This window comes from Podarcis raffonei, chromosome 6, assembly GCF_027172205.1.
Source record: "Podarcis raffonei isolate rPodRaf1 chromosome 6, rPodRaf1.pri, whole genome shotgun sequence".
In the NCBI taxonomy this organism is placed as follows: Eukaryota; Metazoa; Chordata; class Lepidosauria; order Squamata; family Lacertidae; genus Podarcis; species Podarcis raffonei.
Genome location: NC_070607.1, coordinates 41537828 through 41559557, shown reverse-complemented (window position 1 = coordinate 41559557; position 21730 = coordinate 41537828). Strand labels below are relative to the sequence as shown.

At 40.5% G+C, this 21730-nt stretch overlaps 1 protein-coding gene across 14 annotated transcripts in view; it reads right to left on the bottom strand.

Annotated features, from left to right (window-relative positions):
* Nucleotides 1–21730, bottom strand: part of DAB1 (DAB adaptor protein 1) — a 568090-nt gene that overhangs the window by 53386 nt on the left and 492974 nt on the right. For all 14 annotated transcript variants that reach the window (XM_053392306.1, XM_053392300.1, XM_053392292.1 and 11 more), the window contains 2 exons: nt 19609–19748; nt 14686–14784 (listed from right to left, as the gene is read on the bottom strand). In XM_053392306.1, coding sequence (XP_053248281.1) covers nt 14686–14784; nt 19609–19748 — 239 coding nt within the window. The remainder of the gene's footprint in view (nt 1–14685; nt 14785–19608; nt 19749–21730) is intronic.

Genomic DNA, 21730 nt, shown 5'->3' with positions numbered 1-21730 from the left:
TACAATAAAATACAGGAAAAGAAATGACTAGGGTTCATTATAAAGCAATAGTGGCTTTTTTTATCTCTGCATTACAAGACAGACAATGCACAGGCCATTATGAGCAGAAGAAATGCCAGATTAAGAGTTCATATTTTCCTAGTGGCACATTGATTGAATATTTAATTTCTATACCGCTCAATATATTTTAAATACTTCTAAGCAATGTACAAAAAACTAAGGCAACAACAGACAATATTATAAAAATACAGCTACATATAAAAATGTTACATTAATACAACGTTACTCACATATATTAATGAATTTCAGTTCATTTTCCTTCGAACACACTCTTTCCTCTCAACCTCAGGCTTCTCACTCAGAATCCAAACAAACCTTCAGCTCACCCACAAAAGTCTCACAACAAGAGGAGTTCATGGAAACAGCCTAGTCTCTCCCTCTAGACTTGTTAATTATGGACAGGCCCAAGGTAGCTGGTACTTCCTCAGGCTGCCTACAGCTGTGTCCTATTCAGCTACACTCACACAGGTGCAGCAGGTTTGTTGAGTGTCCCAGGAGGTGCAAAGGATGGGAAATGATTTCCCTCCACTCACAGCCCTTTCTGTCCTGTCATCCTCCTCATCCACCAGCTGGAATCTGCTAGAAGCTTCTACACAATTTTATTAAAATGGCAACCACCATTTGTTACTAGATCCATTCCTAGATGCATCCACTACTTAAGTCCACAGCATCTGTCTCACCAACAGAAAAAGAGCCATATATTCCATTTGGGGTGACAGCTATTATCTAGAAGTACAGGAAAATGTTAAATTCTCAAAGGCATGAATTTCCTTAAGTAAGAAGAAGCCTCTTTTTAAACCAGCCCTAAGTTCACAAAAGGATTTCACAAAAAAATCCTGCCAACCTAGCAGTTCGGAAGCATGTCAAAGTGCAAGTAGATAAATAGGTACTGCTCCAGCGGGAAGGTAAATGGCGTTTCCGTGCGCTGCTCTGGTTTGCCAGAAGCAGCTTAGTCATGCTGGCCACATGACCCCGAAGCTGTACACCGGCTCCCTCGGCCAATAAAGCGAGATGAGCGCCGCAACCCCAGAGTCGGTCACGACTGGACCATTAGGTCAGGGGTCCCCTTTACCTTTACCTTTAAGTTCACAAAATGTACTAGCTAATATGCATTTCTACTTGCCATCTTCCCTGTGCACACATCTGTTAATACTGGTGTGGTTAATAGCCTTAAAGTCTTCTCTACTAAGATTCCTGGAGGCTCTTCTTACTTGCCAGAGGTGGCTGGCCAAGGCATGTAGGCTCCTCTGGGCAACTCCTTACCAAGGCTGCAAGAGAACCGAGGTACATCTCAGATCAGAGATAGCCAACACTGTCCCCTCCAGATGTTGCTGGACTACAACTTCCATCATCAAGCTGACTGGGGCTGATGGGAGTTGGGAATCTAAATCTGGAGACTACCATGTTGGCTCCTTCTGCTTTACACATTTACATGGATGTAAGTCCCACTGAACTCAGTCAGGTTTACTTCTCAGTAGGCATTTGTAGGGTTGCACTGTTAAAAGAATAAACCAGGTGGCTCAATTATGCATGCTTTTTTGGTGTTACAACAGATTGTATAATGCTGATAATGCATGGAAATTATTTCAGAACAACTAAAGCTGATTAAAACACAGCAGCTAATTATATTTCAGCAACTTTCCCTGTGTCTATGAAATAAAACAAAAGATGGTATTTATTCAGAATATTAATGGCAGCACTCTCTGGCAGGTAAGAGGCAAACCCTGCAGAAACAATGCAGCTCAACAAAGCATAATGCATGGGATATGGAACACAACCCAGCACAAATGAGTGAGCGGTACTGATCCTACACTGAATAATGCTAATTGCAGGTGAAAATCTCGTTCAGAAAACCACCTTCATGATATCCTTATACATGATCTAGGAACTTGTCTGTCTTGTCTAATGACACGCACACAGCACAACTGAGCAGTCTACACAACAAACTTTGATCAAACCAGCAGTTATGTCTACCCACATGCTGCAATACATGGTGAAGATCTGATTTGGACAAATTTCAAATCCCAAATAGAAATGCCTTGAAAGTATTCTGGGCTCGCCAGAGCTGAAATGGAACTCTGTAAGATGGCTTGTATTGAAGCAGGGACCCACCTTGGCAATCCAGCCATGAAAAGAATAAGAAGAAGCTATATCCATGTGCTGAAAGTGAAAGGTAATAGCATCTCTAAGCCTGCCATAATGTCAGGGTGGAAAGATGAGGAAAGAGAGAAGAAACATCATGGTCAGAGTGAGTAGAGGGTACAGAGGGAAATCACTACTGTTACTTACAGGCCAAGCTTGTAATCAGATGGAATTATTGCAACTATAAATTTAACCCCTTCATATTCTGCACCCCCAATTTTTGTTAAAAGTCTGTGTGTCTGGTTTTCTGCGATATGGCATATTTCAATAGGCAATATGGATATTTTTTGATGAATAGCTTATAGAAAGTTATCCTAATCCTAAAATTTGCAGAAAAGCCACTGCACCCATCCAGTTGAAATTTAGCAGGATACTCCAGTTCTGTGAAAAAGTATGGAATAAATTATTGCATTCTGTGTGCGCAACTGTTCAGCATTTCACTTTGGCCAACTGTAGGTCTTATCCAGGTTTAACTAAGACATCTGCCAGTTTCACCATGATAACCACCACAAATATGCAACATGTCATCCCATTCAATCTGGTATGTATATGGCAGACCAAGATTAAATGTCCATGCAGTACACAAAGAAAGCATTAGCCTTCTGACTCTGAAGGGGGGAAAGCAACTTGAAAGCAAATGACTGTATATGCTGTTGCACATTTGGTATGAACTTTCTGAATGCTACATCACCTGTGGCATGGAAAACTTTTACTAATAATTTCAGAATAATTTTGTGCATTGTTTTGCACAAACGTGGATTTTATGTATGGAAAATGTTGCCCTTGTGACACTTCATTGACATACTGTTTGTGAAGTGTTTTACAACATGCCAAGTGGAAATTATTTTATCTCACATGCATATAGCTAATTTGCTCATTTTGACCATAGATGGGTACAAAGATAAGTAATACATAAAGATTTTAAATTCTAACTGCTAGGTGTTGTGTTGTTGTTTTTTAATGCAGCCAGCAGAGGAAAAGATCCTGCAGTTTAAACGTGAAAGGCAAAGCTAACTTGGCGCTTTCATTCCAACGAACATAGTAGTTTATTATTTTAGGCACAGACCCTGGCCGAGACCACAATGACTCCACGGCTCGTGAGCAAATAAAAGAGGACAAATTGAATGTGATAGCATGGAGAGAGAAAGAAAAAGTGAACAAAGAGCAGGATGCCAATTTGTGGTTTGATAGAAGAACTGACTACAAAATGGGCCAGGAAGCAGGACTTCTGAGCGTGAACATGATTGAACTCTTTCCTCAGAAGGGGCTGTTTATTCTCTCGAAAATTAGCAAAACACTATGTGGCTGCAAATGAATGGTCCACCACTGAATCTGTGTGACCTGGAGCCTTTCATTCAGTTGTGTCACACAATAGGCGACAGAATTTCTCACTCCTGGAAGGCAAGTATAGAAGAGAAAGGAAGTTGTAACCTTGGAACATTCTCCAAATATGAATGGGCTTCTCTTCAGATAACCGGCCTCTTAAACATGGCTTAACTATAAATGGAAAATAAATCTGCAATCCCAGTACACCTTCCATAAGGAGTGACTCTACTGATAAACCAAGGAAATGTTTTTGTGAGCTTCTCCACAAGGAATTTCTAGAGCGTTTTCTCCAGCCCAATAGCATATTGGAAATGGCACAGCCAGAAAACACTTTCAAATAAAATGGAATAATTATATACCATAAACAACCAGGTAGATAGATTTGACATCCTCATCATCAAAAAAACATTTTATACAGAAACGATCAAGGATCTAAATGAGTAAGGTATCTAGAAATGTGTTTACACTAAAATCATTGATATAAATTTCATATTGCAGGCATTCTTATTGTCTAGATTAAAAATCCATTCAATATGGTTAAGAATTCAGGCTGGGTTTTCACTGGTTTATTGCATGTATTGCAAGTCTGTTAGACTTCCAAAATGTTCAGAAACCAAGGTGTCGCTTGTGATTGGCTACAGGAGTTTTGTGCACTCAATTGGAAGCCGTGTTGGATGTTCAGCTTCCGAAAAACATTTGCAAACCAGAACACTCACTTCTGGGTTTGTGGCGTTCAGGAGCCGAATTGTTCGACAACTAAGCTGAATCCTAGGAGCTTGTCACATTGGGTTATAATAATTCTTTTTTTCAATTAAATCAAGATGGCATATTGGAAAGCCCTGCTGGGGAAGTGTTCGCACAGGACAAAGATCCAAGGACTTCATGGGCAGGATAAAATGCAAAAGCTGATTTTGGCCCCTTCTCATTTTCATGTAGATTAGGTTTAGCATTCAGCTTCATTCTTTTTTCTCTCATCTGAATCTCAAAGCAGAAATTACAATTAAATACTCAGTACACCAGCTTAGTTCAAAACAGGCATAACTCCTTTGAGTTGCTTTTACTTATCCCTTTTTCTGGCTTTTTGCTGCAAAATCAGAGGATGTCTTTGAATGGGTCTCTAACACTGTGCTGCTCTCACCTTGTATTTAAATGCATGCAATGATTCTTTCATGGCTTTGAAGCAGTGTCTCTTGCTCCCTGGGTACATTTATTTATTTTAGGAAGAAATACAGTGTGTCCCGTCCCCCCGCTTTAGCAACTGTGCACAGCATGATTTCAGGGTTGTTGTTTTTCTGTTCTCTTAATCAAAATTATCACTTAATTCATTTGATTGTTGAACAGTTCTCATATATTTCCCCGCTCTCAAGCTTTCCAGTGCATCATTGAATATCTGTTCATTCCAAGTTCATAGGCACATATAACAAAAGCAAGGAACAAAAATATGAAAACAGCAAAATAATCATGTTTTCTATCCCACCCCCACCCCCCCACCCCCAGAATCTGAATGACTGCCTACTCCAGCCAGGAAACATAAGGTTATATTTAGTCCACCAGATCTACGCAGTGGCAGAGCTTCATGCTCCAGCACCAGGGGGGAGAGCAGGCGGGAGTGGGGCTGGCGTGGCCCCCGGGGGTGTGGCGCGCTGCCCACAGGGGCGTGGTGCACATCCTGGGGGCATGGCACACTGCCTGCGGGGGTGTGGCACCCAGCACGGGGGGGGGGCGCGATGGCAGCCCACCAGGATCGTGCTGCTGGGGGCAGTGAGCTCCCCCCCCACTCCTCTTCCTCTGCCAGTGAATCTACGTCACAAATCAATTTTGGTATTTGATTCCAGTATTTAAAACAGAGAAATCTTGACTGATACAGCATCAGTAATCTTGAATTACACCAAATGAAGAGCCATAATAGCCACCATATCCCAACATTATCAGATTTACAGTGGTTGGTTTTTCTTTTGTTTTTAAGTGGTTTATTTCTACTTCCAAGCACTAGTATCAGAATCTCCTGCATTTTGTGTAAAAGAATAAAATGTGTTAATTGAACTTGGGTTCTTTGCATCTGGCAAGCCAACACAACGCATCAACAGCACCAGTATTGCTGGGAAATGTCAGAAATGATACTAATGCAACTGCTAACAGCAGAGCAAACAAAAGAAACTGCAAAGCAATTGGTGAGATATAGCACACTGCATCGAGAGAAAAATATCGGCTACAAGTGGGAGTAACTTTGCAGACATACAGGAGAAGAAGATATCAAAGACAAATAGACACAAGACTTTAAACAGGGACATCACTCTTTGCTGTGGCGTTTTCACCACTTGTGACAAAACATTTCAGTGGTTCTGAGATGGACTCCTTTATTATTATGTCAAGAGTTCTCTTGTCAAGCACTTTCTCTTAGGCTGGAATGTCACCCGCAAAATTCTGCTAGAAAGGGCTTTCAGCTATACATAAATTAAGGGCAGGGCTGAATGTTGGGGTGCACGTATAGGATAGTAGCTATGTATAATAAAAATCAACTGAACAAGTTAGTTCTGATTAAACTAATTCATCGGTTTCAATGGGACAATTGTAACTAGTTTAGTTGAACTGAGGGCCAGGTCTTGATTACTCTGAACACTGGACATTTTAAATCATTTATATCAACATTTTATATCAGACAGAAATCAAAGTCCATCCTGAGCACCTTCTGGCTATAGCAGAAAAATTAAGTCCTTGTTAACCTTAAAATAGTCCATATATTACTATGTGAGCATTATTATTGATGCTATTATTGTGCGGATAATATCATGCTAGGTATACTCCTATGAATTTTGCTCACTCTAAAAGCCTGATTCAAAACTAGCGCCGGCAGCAAAAAAAGCTCACCTTGAATTAACCGTAGAGAACAGAATAGATGCCTAGCAGTTAAGGCAAACACTTTCATGGATAGGACTTGCATGATATGGTTGTACACGAGTTGAGAAATATTAACCCTAGATGAGTTTTTGGGCCTCAACAGATTGAGACACCCAAGTTAAGCCAGTTAAAAATGTCCTGCATCATACTCCATTCATTCATGTACCTGTTTCCTGGCAATATTTTCTTCCTGTAAAAACCCCTGTTTCCTGAGGGCATTTATTACATTACACTTCAGAATTTTTCATACATTGGGGGTGGGATCCTTTAATAATCATCTAGCCTCTTCTTGCTCTAGATACCATCAGCAATACTTTTAGTCTGACAACCATGAAAATACAAATTATTTTCATTCCTCCCCCCCTCCAATTTTAATGCTGTTGACCTTCCAGTCCAAACACACTAAGAAAGGAAATGAGAGATATCTTCAGAACTTAAATAAAATGTAAGACATAACGTGAAATAACATTTAAGGATTTTTTTTTATTATTGTTGGCTGCTTTGAGGGTATTTTTTGGGCAGCAAAGCAGCCTGTATATTTCAACATACTGATATTTACAAAAATTGCAAATCCGAATTCTGCAGGTGCCGACAGTTTAAGATGCTGAAGATTTTCAAAGAATCTTGGGGGGGGAAATATCCATGGGATTCCCCACCCCCCAGAACAGACACCCCCTATCTTGCACCCATCTCTCAGTTCTTAGGGCTTTCCTCTCCAAGCTGATCCTGCAACATAGCAAGAATCACCTGAAATCTGACTTGTGCAGGTTTATATGGTGCCAAATTTGTGAGGCTGGCAGGTGCTGCATTCGGTGGTTGGCACTGTCCCACTGCTCCTGAGGCAAGATGCTACCATCCTACCAAAATGTCCACCATTAAAAATGCATAGCTATATTATCTTGATATTTGCTGCCAGCTAAATTGGTGGAAAAGCTTGTGACGGTTTCAGAAGTCAATTTATCACATGAAAAACTTGCTGTAACAGAAGTTAGGTCATAACAGCAACATTGGCTTCAAAACTGGGTCAGCCATTAAGAGAAACTTTATGACTGTGCACAATTGAAAGATCTAATCAATGGATTATGACTAATATACCATGTTTATTGCTCTTATTTCTATGCACGTATTGCCTTGCATTGCTCTTTTATACATGGCAAAATATGAAATTAAAATTAAAGGATTACAGTGGTACCTCGGGTTAAGAACTCAATTCGTTCTGGAGGTCTGTTCTTAACCTGAAACTGTTCTTAACCTGAGGTACCACTTTAGCTAATGGGGCCTCCCGCCGCCGCTGCACCGCCAGCGCACGATTTCTGTTCTCATCCTGAAGCAGAGTTCTTAACCCAAGGTACTATTTCTGGGTTAGAGTCTGTAACCTGAAGCGTCTGTAACCTGAAGCGTCTGTAACCTGAGGTACCACTGTATAACTGGCTGCTGCAGATATGGGACTCCTGCAGTAGTAGTAGTAGTAGTAGTAGTAGTAGTAGTAAATTATTTGTACCCCACCCATCTGATTGGGTTCCTCCAGCAACTCTGAGCGACTTCTAGTCTTTTGCTATCTAAAACATCTGGGGGGCACCAGGTTGGGGGATGCTGTCCTAGCAAAAAAAAAAAGTTATCAACACAACTTCAACCAGCAAAATGTCACCCTGAGTTCTGCTTCCTGACCATGCTAGTGTGTGACAGAATAGCACACACTATTCATAGATTAACTGGAGGCTGGAGGCACTATATTATGAAATCATTATTCCATGGTACCTACCTATCATTGGGGCACATTGCAGCCTCTAGAAAATCACAGAAAACTTGTGCCACCCAACAGAATTTAATCAGTCCATGAGAGATTATTCATAACAAATCTGTCAGCTTCTGAGATGTCATGGAACTATCTGTTCCTTCTTGCTGAAGCAGAGTATCATATAAAATATCAGGCGATATTTTATATTATTAACAGGATGCCCTGTTCACAAGCTTCATAGAGCACTGGCTACATGGAACTTTGGTCCAAGTTAGCATTAGGCCTCTTGTGTCCTCATGTGGGAGTTTGTTGCCAATGTTTTTTTTTTTATACATCCATACTGGTTGTAGCATTAATGTTTTTGATTTTTTTTTTTACTGGAGTCCACATTTTTACTGGTATTTTTATTTATGTTCAATATATGTATTCTTAACCTCAAAATATGTCTTTATATGTATATATCAAAACATGACAAAACCATTAAATTAGGAACCAGGTTTACAGTCTTAAAATAATCCTGAAAATGTCAAAAATCTATAGGCTGTTCCCGAGTTATAAATTCTGCATATCGATCTCAGCGATATCATTTTGAGGAGACTCAAGAGGGCTAATTATGCCAGCAAGTGAGCGAATAGAATAAATAGCACTTGGCATATTTGCTTGGGATATACATATTACACACGTTAAATGTCAGAATAATAAGGAAAGGAAATGTTTTTTTTTAAAAACCCTTCTATCCTGATTGGCCAAACTTTGCCCTGCTTGACATACCCTCATAAGTTAAATGTACCCACATATTTGACCCGTTCCACTTCTGGGAGATTGCTAAAAAAACAAATACTGAAGAATTTTTGGTATATTGCAAGTCCTTGTACGCATCAGAAACTAATGATTTTGGGGGGGTTTTAAGACAGCTATATTTTCACTCAATAATCTTGAGGTAAGAAAGACGGTGCTGTCCTGCACAGCTGTCAAATACTGTCATACCTCAGGTTGAAGTTGCTTCAGGTTGAGCACTTTCGGGTTGCGCTCTGCGGCGACCCGGAAGCAATGACACCACGCGCATGCGTAGAATCAGCATATTGTGACCCACACATGTGCAGACACGGGTTGCGTTCGCTTCAGGATGCGAACGGGGTTCTGGAACGGATCCCATTCGTATCCAGAGATACTACTGTAGGTAGTTGGCTCTCAGGGGAGCCAGGAGCTGCTGGAAGATCAGAGGGAAGACTCCCCTGTCGCTGGGCTACTCACAGACTATTTAAGGAAGCCCCGCTCCCTGAGCCCGCCATGGGACTTATCCACCCATCCACCATTTATTTCGTAAGTTCTTGGTTTTGATGTGGTTATCATCTGGTTCTGCTTCACCCCCTATTCTTTTTTTTTTTGTTCTATGCAGTCACTTTGCTGCAAACATCAGTCAGTTGCTCTATGATGGGGCTGGGAAGGGTATGGAGGGTATTACAAATCTAAGACGTGTGGGATGTGAAACTTATAGCAGTCAAGTACAACATTCCTACAGTGGACATGTTAGGGAATATTTTTGTACCACTCAGGATAAAACCTCCTGTATCCTCCTGAGCTGGGACAGACTTCCACTGCATGTGACTTGATGTGGGTATGGCCTGTTGTTGGTAGAGGAGCACATGGCCTCCATATTCTGCTCTCTGTGTTCTCCATTTTTGTTTTCCTATGTGTTAGGAGAAGTGACTGCTCAGTCGCGGTCACTTGGGACTAATTCCCTTATGGGACAGTTCATGTAGATCAGACATAGTCAACCTCGGCCCTCCAGATGTTTTGGGACTACAATTCCCATCATCCCTGACCACTGGTCCTGTTAGCTAGGGATCATGGGAGTTGTAGTCCCAAAACATCTGGAGGGCTGAGGTTGCCTATGCCTGATGTAGATATATAGTTATGTAACCTAAGCCTGCCTTCAGGGATCTATCTGTGAACCTGAATGAATGTGTGAGTAAACTAGGTAAAGGTAAAGGGACCCCTGACCGTTAGGTCCAGTCATGGCCGACTCTGGGGCTGCGGCGCTCATCTCGCTTTATTGGCCGAGGGAGCTGGCATACAGCTTCCGGGTCATGTGGCCGGCATGACTAAGCTGCTTCTGGCGAACCAGAACAGCACACGGAAACGCTGTTTACCTTCCCGCCGGAGCGGTACCTATTTATCTACTTGCACTTTGATGTGCTTTCGAACTGCTAGGTTGGCAGGAGCAGGGACCAAGCAATGGGAGCTCACCCCATCTCAGGGATTCGAACCGCCAACCTTCTGATCAGCAAGTCCTAGGCTCTGTGGTTTAACCCACAGCGCCACCCGCGTCCCTCTGTGAGTAAACTACTTTTATATTAAATTTAATCAGATTCTCATGTCTATTCTTTTTAAGAGGGATTAGAAGAGATCTTACCAGGAATCTTAAATCGTGAGGCTTAGACGAGCTAGCAACAAGCTAACCGCTGTGTAATTTAAAAAGGGGGATGTTTGGAACTCTGCTAGGATATGGAACTTGCTAGCGCAAGTTAGGAAGGGTATCATTAATTAATATATCCTCTCCTGCCTCCCTAATCATCCTCACAAGATGGAATCCAAAAATCCATGCATGCATTTTGGACACACTTCCCCCTCCTCAAAACACAGCCCTCCTCCCACAAATAGCAAAAAGAATTACAAACAGTAAAATTAAATCATCCCACGTTAGTAAGAGGGACAGTATATTTTCTTTCTCCAGTGTTTTAGAGGATTAAAGTGTTAAGTGGAGTGAAACCTCACCAACAATTGTTCTAATTCTTAGTGACAGTATTTGCCTTGAGTGACACTTTCCATCAGAAAGTGCAAGTACATCAAGCACACCCATCAAGACTTCAAGTACAAAGACAGCTAAAATATTAATTAAAATGTATATTTTTTTCATGAATATTACATTCGCAGTACATGAAAGTACGCTATAAATGCAAAGGAAAAAGTCACAGGCAAGATTTCTGACAGTAACCCAAATACATTATTTTAAGCTCTAATTATGGAGCAGTTTCTTTAAAACCATCCATCTAAAGTCAGGCCTGCCAATGCCAATTTTTAGAGAATTTGCTGGTTTAGGGCTACACATTGATTTTTTTATTGTGATAAATTAAAATCCAATATTAGCCAACAAGATACAAAGCGCACAAAAATCAACATTTGTCTCTTTTAAATTAGGTCAGACGTATGTGCATGAGTAACGCAGACAAATGAGAGAAATCAGACATGGGCATTTTGTGAAATAAGTAATAATTTGGCAAATGATTACAAGACAATGAACTTATCCAAACTGGGGCAGTGGGGCAAAGCCGGAGGACAGGAGGATTATAGTCCACACAGGGATGCAGCAACTATCCATGATTTTCAGTTCCAACAATGAAATTATTCGTTTTAAGATGTGAAGTACGCTAAATAGTCAGAAGCTGCTGTAAATCCATGTGTGCTTGCCCCATGTAGAGAATCAATGAACTGCAGGTGGCAACCTTCTCAGTGAACTACCTTCCTGATTGACCACCAAGACTGATCACTGGATCCTTCTAGGCAGAAAGGAGTAGAAAGAACTACCCTTTATCCAGCTGATCCTTGCTTGAGAAACAAGGTCTTCCTGAATCCTAGGTTATTATTTGGGCCAGCTTCCAATTTGACCTCAAGAATTCACTTGCTCTTTGGTTTGAACTCCTGGCTTGGCCCTTGGTCCTGTTCTTGACCCCTGTTCTGTCTTGGGGCTCATAGTTCCTGACTCACCTCAGACTGCTTTCCATGGCCCAATCTCAATGTGAATATTGCAACTGTAGCAACCACAGCTAATTAACTACTTTCTCTTCTTTATTGTGCTCTGTGGAACATCTGGCACGATGAGGAAAAGTCAGAATCAGCAGAATAAAGTGACTGTAGGAAGAAGGGCCTGTAACTGGAATTTATCCTCATTTTATGACATCGACAGTAGCAGGTTCTCAAGTGAGAACTGGAATGAGAGCACACCAGTTGCAGGCCTATATCCTGTAGTGCATGGTGTGTGGTGCCACAACTCACAGAATCTCTGGTCAGTCACATTGTTGTTGCTTACTGGAAGATATAACAGGGTGGGAGAGAGGGTGGTGCAGTGCAAACACACCAGCAGAACTAATTCTGCTGGTGCTTTTGCCACTTCCCATCTACCTCCAGCAGCAGCAGTGTGACCAACTGGAAATGTCACACTGTGTCACACTATCCACTACTGGAATGACAACAGCAGGCTTCACTCTCTTATAGCTTTAGAAATTATATTATCATTCTGGCCAGTGAAGCTAAAAATCCTCTTTTTCAGGTGCTAGCATCTTTGTGGATGCTTCCTCTGACTCATACTCATTTTTTTCTCATTCTCATTCTAGAAGTCTGGAGAAAACAATTCTCATTCTAGAAGTCTGGACAAAACAATTTCCCTATGGACACAGGAACTGCTGTAACTTGGAAATGTCCTAGTAAATTCCAGATACTGCCATAATGCCTCACAGATTTCACATCCCACTTCAGATACACTGGGAAGGATGAGCTTGGCGGACAAGTTCATGAAACATTGGCAACTCTTCCTTGGCATCACTTGTAAATTACAGGAAGCAGAATGCAACACTTGCATAAGGTTATAAGCTTAGATAATCAAACAGTGCATCATACTTTGAATATATAGTACCCAGTACTATCCCAATAACTCTTCATAATTGACACTGCATTATTTACTTGTAAGTTTAATGATCTTGGTTATCCAATAACATAATATTAATTAGGAAAGCTAATTCTATCTGCCATCAGTCTGGTTTTATTTCTAGCATCATGCTAAATAGTTAATTTATATAAAAATTTAATTGAGATCCTTTTTAAAATTCAAGAGAGGGCATAAGCCACGGTGAAGATAATTATAGTTAAGATAAAAGCTGTTTTTCAGTGTGTTCTGATTTTATTTTTAATGTTTGACTTAAGCCCTGTTAATCCAAAATAAAATTGTTTAAGTGATGGAAATATAATGACTTGACTATGAGATAATTTCAAACCATTCTTTAGCCTCTGTGTTATGAGATTTTAATATAACAACAACAAGAAGAAGCAGCCACCACCCTTTTAGTACATACTTTCAGCACTTTACATATGAACACAAAACCATCCTCTCTCCCTGTCAGCATCGCCCTTGAGCCAGTACCACCAACTGGACTCATGCACTTCAGCCCCGACTGGGCTAGGCGAGCTGGGTAGCACTTCCAGAGACCACCTTCTGCACAGGAACAGGTCAAAGTGCTGTGGACTCACAGCTTAGAGTTGTGAGCACCAGATTCACTTCCACAAGAAGACAGTCGTCGCACAGCAGAGTATAGCAGAGTATAAACGACTTGGAGAGCAGCTCTGTAGAATATCTTCTTTATTCTATCTACAACTATAATACAACTATATACAGAGCTAAATGAGGTCTAAATATAAATGAATGCTGCACTGCACTGAGTGTCTGCAGTTGCTCTTAGCAGCAACCTTATCTCTACACATGATCTCTAACACTCAGTCTCTCTCTCTTCGACACACTGACTGACTGGCTCTTTGATGTGGTGCTGGAGCAGAATAAGTAGAGAGCAGAACACGCCTCCTTCTCTCTGGAGAATCAGCAGAGATCATCAGGAGATTCTTGGATATGGGAGGGGTGAAATCTCCTCATAATGGAGATTTCCCCATAATGGAGACCAGGAGTGCCAGCTTGGTCCCATGACCATGGGTGCCTGGGGTCCTGGCACTGAAATTTGTGGGTGACCAGCCTCTTCATGAGGAATTTTGTGGGTGCTCAGACACCCAAGGCCTCAGGGAGTTGGCACCTATGACAGAGACAGTTTAGTCCTACATCACCTTATGTATTCTATCACAAAAGCCCCTGGCCCTAGTTTTAACAACTTCAAGGTATGTGGATAAAATCATATCAGACACAGAAGTAGCTTCCTTGAGTTACTGTGTCAAACAAACAAACAAAACAATAACTATGTCTTAGTTATCCAAGGCTGTTGCTTTGACCTACAGCAGGTGTCAGAAAACTTTTTCAGCAGGGTAGCAGTCTATTGTCCCTCAGACTTTGTGGGGGGCTGGACTATATTTTTTTGAGGGAAATGAATGAATTCCTATGCCCCACAAATAACTCAGAGATGCATTTTAAATAAAAGCACACATTCTACTCATGTAAAAACACCAGGCAGGCTCCACAATTAACCCAGAGACTCATTTTAAATAAAAGGGTACATTCTACTCATGTAACAACACGCTGATTCCCAGAGAGTCTGCGGGCCGGATTTAGAAGGCAATTGGGCCGGATCCGGGCCCCGGGCCTTAGTTTGCCTACCCATGATCTACAATAAGCAATTTATGAAGCATGTCATCTGTTTTGTGTGACTTTATATTGATCAAAAATTACTGCCCAGCCACAGGAAGCTTTCAAGGATACAAGTACCAAGAGATTCAACTGTGTTGTCTGGTGTCATTATTTTACTTACGCCTGTCTTCTCATCAAAGATTTTGATTCCTCCAAATGAGATAGTTAAAAATATTTTCTGCTTGTGTTCCCCTTTTGAACGAGTTGCAGCAACAATTCCCTGTTGAGAGAAAACAGAATGGTTCCGATTTAAAATAATTTGACATTTTGTCTCTGCCCATTGTCTGCAGACGTTAGTGAGCAGTGGCAGTGTGTTATTCCTTAAAGAACTGAACACTTTCAGCTTTCTGTTGGTTTGGGGCAATATATTCTCTTTTATCGATACTTGTTATTAAGTAAAGCCCACTGAATTAATTGGTACTGACTTCTGTATAAATGTACTGAGGACTGTGTTGGACACTGGCTTCCATAGGCAGATCCACTTTACATATCAATTTTCAAAACACCCTCCTGCTATGAACTGTGTTATTCATTTTTCATCTGAAACCATGTAGTTTTGCCACAATCAAAATATTGCTGTACTGATAATTTCCCTGTACATTCTTCTTTTTTCTGCTGCCTTGGAACACAGTAGGAATGTTTTATTTCTAGGTAGGTGAAACTGATGAAATTTCCATTTTGGGAAGTAGGTAGAAAATTCTTGGTATCCACATTCTTTGCCTCTTTCTTTTCTGATTTGAGTTCTCCCCCCCCCCGCCGGCTTTACACAAATATTAGTTTTCTTTTTCTTTTTAATTTCTAGATTCATAAAGAATTATATAATCACAGAAGTAGAACAACCAGAAGACTAGTCCACTTTTTCCTCAACAAATAAGGCCTCTGACTGTTTATACAAAAAGCCAAAATATGGTGTTTTATTTTTGATGCATTAATTAGAACCCCTTAGACAAACCTCACCCACAGTCTTTCTCTTTGCCACATTAAGGTAAAGGTAAAGGGACCCCGACCGTTAGGTCCAGTCGTGGCCAACTCTGGGGTTGCGGTGCTCATCTCGCTTTATTGGACGAGGGAGCCGGCGTACAGCTTCCGGGTCATGTGGCCAGCATGACTAAGCCGCTTCTGGCGAACCAGAGCAGCGCACGGAAACGCTGTTTACCTTCCCGCCGGAGCGGTACCTATTTATCTACTTGCACTTTGAGGTGCTTTTGAACTGCTAGGTTGGCAGGAGCAGGGACCGAGCAACGGGAGCTCACTCCGTCGCGGGGATTCGAACCGCGGACCTTCTGATCGGCAAGTCCTAGGCTCTGTGGTTTAACCCACAGCGCCACTCGCATCCCTTGCCACATTAGGAAATGCATTTATTATTTAGAAAATAACACTGTTGCTAGAAGCAGCTGTATAACCTCTTCTGTTCCACTTCATTATTTTTAAAGCTAGTGTAAATAGTATCATCAATACTCTTTCCAATAGCGATTTCTGGTGCAGAGTATGAACAGGATTGTAGCTAAAATGGGATCTCTGAGAAACAACATGGCAGTAGCAGATGGAATCCTGAACAGAGAACAGTAACAGTAACCATTTGTTGCAGGTTTCATTTGTGGCAAAAAAAATCATCAGACTATATAACTTTGGGCTACACATGGGGAAATGACATGCTTTAACGCTACCTTGTGTAAATGAACAAAAACATTGATGAAAAAAAGGTATCCGGAAGAAAGATTGTAGCTCAGCTTTCTTGCAGACACGCTAGTTTTCCATACAGATGGATTTATTTTTTCTCTTGAGGACACATTCAAGCATGTGGCATCACAATCTCTAATCTTGGGCAGTACAGTTTAGAAAGTATCCCCACCTAATCTGCTGTATGCATACAATCCATTAGTCTTAATGCCCTACTTCAGCATCTATCAAATTTAAAATGCTACAGATCCCCTTTTATGGTATCTAGTTATGGTAGAGCATTATGCTTAATTGTATAACACTGTTCTTGCAACAGTCAAACTTGTGATAGCACTGATGAACTAGTGTGGTGTGATGAGCGGCTGTGTGGGGTAGGGTGGCGCCTGGGTAGAAGTCTCAGAAACTAGGGTATCTAAGGTGAGTGAAGGAAGGAAGAAGAAGAGGCATTAAACTGAGATAAGAATAGGTAGAAACTTGGAGAAAATAAAAGGAAAGGAACTGCAGATATCGAGTACAAAATTTACTAATACTATTACGATGCTTTGCTTCCACATATAGTCATTCTATATGTCATTATTGTTTGTTTCTGTTTAATAAATTAGATTTAATACTTAGAAGTCCTTGCATGGATATTCTACAGGTGGAAGCTGTATTTTCTACATATATTGTACTTGGTGCCATGGAAATGAATATATATTGGGAGTATCTACTTTCAGTAATGTTTTGTAATGTGAAACTGACAAAAGCATGCTATTTGGATGTACACTTTTTAAAAATTCATCAATATTTCTGGTGTCTATTCACAGCAGTAATATTTTCAGACTCTGGTATGTGGTGCTTGCAAATTACTAATCCCAGAACTGAAGGCAGCTCTCCAGCACACAACCCTAAATCAGGCTGTTTGCACATCCATTCAGTTGTGCTAACTACCCTGAGACATTCAATCAGTCCTGTGTTATTTTCAAGCTCAAGGCAACAAGAGTAATGTATACTCTCCGATCAGTGTTAGAGACCAAGATATGAAAGCTAGGAGCTAAATGCTGCCTTAAACCTAGGTTATGGACGCAACAGCAGAATGTCTAGGCACACTTTTTTTATAACAAGAACACAGTGCTGAAAATGAATGAACTGCAGCTAAAGTATGATGTTCATTTTTCACCCACTGAGTACAAAAATTTTGCATTCCAAATTATTATAACATGACAATGCTAGTTTATTTTTTGTTGGGGCAGTGATTTTTGCTTTCTGGAGATTTATCGTGAGACATCAAAAATATTCCTATAATAATATGCAACCACTACTCATGTTTCTGAACTGTTCTGTACGCACAAGTTAGCATTCACTGCATCCCTAGGAATTTTAAATTTAAATCTTTATTGTGATCCAAAGACCCATCAAAAATTTCAGAACAAAATACAATTAAGACAGCCAACCACAAAAGAGAAAGGAACCAGGGCGGCCATTTTGTTTTATCTCAAGCATTATGATCCTTGTTTCTTTTAACTTCCAAGAGAAACTTTGCCATGGCCAGTGTAATATCATTAGAGCTGTCATCCAAAAGATATTTAATATGGGAGGCTTCAGATTTTCCCAGCAGATTCGCCAGTATGTGTTTGATCAGTTGGTCCCTTGCTTGCTCGTACTGCCCACAATGCAATAAAATATGTTTCATGCAATCAACGTCCTGAGAACATAAACAAAGCCTATTCTGATAAGGGATGCCTCTCAGTCTACCATTTAGCACTTCCGATGGAAATACATTTAGTCTGGTTATGGTAAATAAACGCCGTTAGGTTGGTATAGACAGGTTCCTAAGATATGAGGGTATCTGAAAGTCGTACCCATATTGGATTCCTTCTGCTACCAGGCCACAAATTACTGGAGATCAAGATCGTAGGTCGCTATGTGAAATGTCCCAAAGCCTTTGCCTCAGGGATTCAAGGGCAGTGTCATAGCCCCGTTGATACAAGAGGGCATCCCTATCAAATGATGCAAGCTTATGGAAGGAATCTGGCACAAACGGTGACTTGTCCCAGAGTCCAAATGCAAGTGGCCAGGTTCTATGCCCTTCATGTAGGCCATTAAATAAGGCTGCCTTTAGTAGAAACAAATTAATATGCTGCAGGTAAATTTTCAGCAGAAGGACATGAATATTTAAAAAGAAATAAATAATATCATCCCAGTACATGGTAAAAACCAATAGAGCAGGAGCAAACAGCAATCTGAATTTGTGACACCACCTGTTTCTTTTGGTTCTAGTAACCTCTCAACATTACACAGGCAAGTCTCTCAATTATGCTAACAGGAATCAAACATTTTAGAGGAGAGATGGAAATTGAGACCCTCTGGGATGGAGACAAAAGGGCCAGCCTAGCCTTGTTAACAGCCAGAAGCTCCCAAACCACTTGTTGGCAGATGGAACCAAGGAATGAATGAGAAAGAAACTACAAACAGTTTAATCTTATGCATGTGCCGTGGTACATGCTGCTTAGACACAAAAAGAGCCAGCCTTTCAAATTGGGTTCTTCCTTAATTACCAAGTACTTAAAATCCCTCTCCAACTTCTTCTTTTTTAAAAATTGGACAAAAATATTGTAGAAACACAAGATGTGTGTGTAGTAAATGTTGGCATATAAACTATAAATACGTACATCATATTCCACTGCATGTTTATGTTGCTTCGTTTTATGTCCCTTATCCTTACCCCATTTGCATGGACAATGTTGTTTCTCGGATCAGAGATTTTGTTGGAAATACACATAAATTTACTGGGAACATTTGCTTCTTCACCATCTAAAACAGGGGAACCTGTGGCCCTCCAGATGTTCTGGGACTCCAACTCCTGTCAATCCCAGCCAACATGACAAACAGCCTGGGATGATGAGAACTGCAATCCAGCAACATTAGGAAGGCTAGGGGTTTCCCATCCCTGATCTAAAATAAGAAATAACCTCCAAAAGGCATGGATCTTTGAATCCAAAGTCTCTTCACATATTTCCCTCCCCTTTAAAATGCGCTTGGTCTTCCCCGTGCCATTATCACCATTAGCCAATGTGATGATGTCACTGAGGGCAAGCAAAGTGGATTTTCCTCCATTTCTTGGCATTGATACAGCCATGTGACTAAATCTGATTGGCCATGTCATGACTTTTAATAGGAAGAAGGGCTTTAAAAAATTTGGCAATGAAGCAGTCTATCAGGACTCCAAACACCAGTGAATCGGTGCAAGAACATTGTTGGAAGTGATGTTTCAGGTAGCTCTTTGACTCCTCAAATCCCCTTTTCACATAAAAATGGCTCAGTCCAAATAAGTAATACTTTGATCAATAACATTTTTGGGGAGGGGGGGAGAGTTTCACAACACCTTTAATTTCATCATGGAATCTTGACATAACTTGTCGCCTCGTGCCGCAGAAACTTCGTCTATCCCAATGAGTTTTGCTTTGTATCGAACACCGTCGCCTTTAAACCTTTTTATTAAAGTGGCTTCGCTGCGATCCTGACCTGAAAAGAGAGAGGTGCAGTTTTAAAATGCATGTAATTTTATGAAAGCAGTAGAAAAGCTAAAGGTCTACAGGCCAGTTAGATGTGTTAATCTGTTTTGTTTTCTATATGTTTTATCAAAGTCCAAGTTTTTGAAGCATTTTTATTCAGACTGCAACCGTGTGTGTGTGTGTGTGTGTGTGTGTGTGTGTGTGTGTGTTGGTAGTGTGCTTTTCTACTCCTTAACTGTAATGAATTGAATTTTTAAATATTGTTTTAGTGCATACCAGTCAAGTCAACTTTCAAATCCACAATCCATGTTACAGATGTTATCTCCCACCACCACCACTGCAGTGTGACCAACAGCAATCTGCTTAAACAACTTAGTTGATGGCTCCTACACACCAGAGGGCAGTGGAAATGAGGAGGCCTGATGCAGGTCCTTCAGTATGTATCTTGATATATGTTTCAAAAAAATGTACTAGCAAATTTACAATCACCTATGTTCTTCCACACACTTTTGGGGTGGGTTTTTTAGAATAACAGCAAGTTGTATGTATAGCATATCTGCCTGCATGCCCTGTCAGTATGTAACTGGCATAATAGAATCAATAAATTAGAAGGCGGGAACAAACACAACAGCAAACAACTAATGGTATAAACTGGAAAGGTGAAAGTTGCTCCTCATATACCGATTCAAATTAGATTATTCTGGTTTAATTCAAATAGGGAAAATGTGGATTAACAGCTGAAAAATACTTCAATGTGTACAAGCTCTCAGACTATCCCCAATGGAGGTCGCCAGTAAGAGCATCATTTGCCTTCCATGTGGAATGTTGCAGCTGCTACAAAATTTTCTACTATGCAACATGTTTTACAATCATTATTCCACATGCCTTCACAATTAGCCCTGCATGATAAGCTAGGATGAAAGAGAGAGAAGAACTGGCCCAACTCCAGCCATCCCGGAACACTCAAGTTTGGCTGAGATTTGAACTTTTGATATCCCAGGTCAAAATCTAGCAATCAATCCACCAAGTAACATGTATGATACCTTCAACTCAAATTAACAATGCTACCAGTTCCCCACAACTTTGAACCACAACCTCCAACACTCCACTTTAAAAAAATAATCACATTTATTATTTTTAGAAGACATGTGAAGGCAACCCTGTATCAGGAAATATTTAATGTCTAATGTTTTACAATTCTTTTATATGTTGTAAGCCGCCCAGAGTTTAATATTTGTTGTTGTTGTTGTTGTTTATTACCCTACAACCAAATGGTTCCCAGGACAGGACACAATAACAACAACTACAACTACAGCAACAACTTCAGCAAAGTGCAGTAAAAGTAAAACATTATGCATCATAAAACAATATGCATCATTCTAAGAAAATTATAATAATTCCAAATTTTATTTTTCCTCCTGTCCCATCCCCACAAATGGTTTAGAAAATAATACAATAAAATTCACTAGGACCCCTGCATGCTTTCCTCCTGGGAGATGCCAGCTTGTAAATTCGGTGGTTGATTGATTAGTTTCAAACATGTAAGGAAACTGGTGAGATTCCAACAAAACCTCACAGTTTTCCACCCACATCATCTCCTTATTACACCAAGTTCTCGTCTGAATTTCCAGACAGTATTTATCAAATGGTTGTGTCCTCATGCTCTTAAACAACATTTTATAAAAGACTAATGGCACATGGATGATGAGTCAGAAACTGTAAGTAATTTTTAAATTATGCTGGAGGGAAATGCTGAGGCAGATGTTACTACTGAGTGCTAAGAGCAATAAAGTAACATTTGCGACACTAAGCTCTGAGGGGGGGGGAATCACATCTGGATGCACAACAATGCTTAACATCACCATCAGGCTATTCTACATGCCGTTCATGTGTGTAAACATTCTTGTCTCAATTATTTTGTTTTGCAGTAAATAAAATCTAATTTGCAAACTCTTTTTGTCAACAATCTTCATTATATCTAACAAGTTAGGC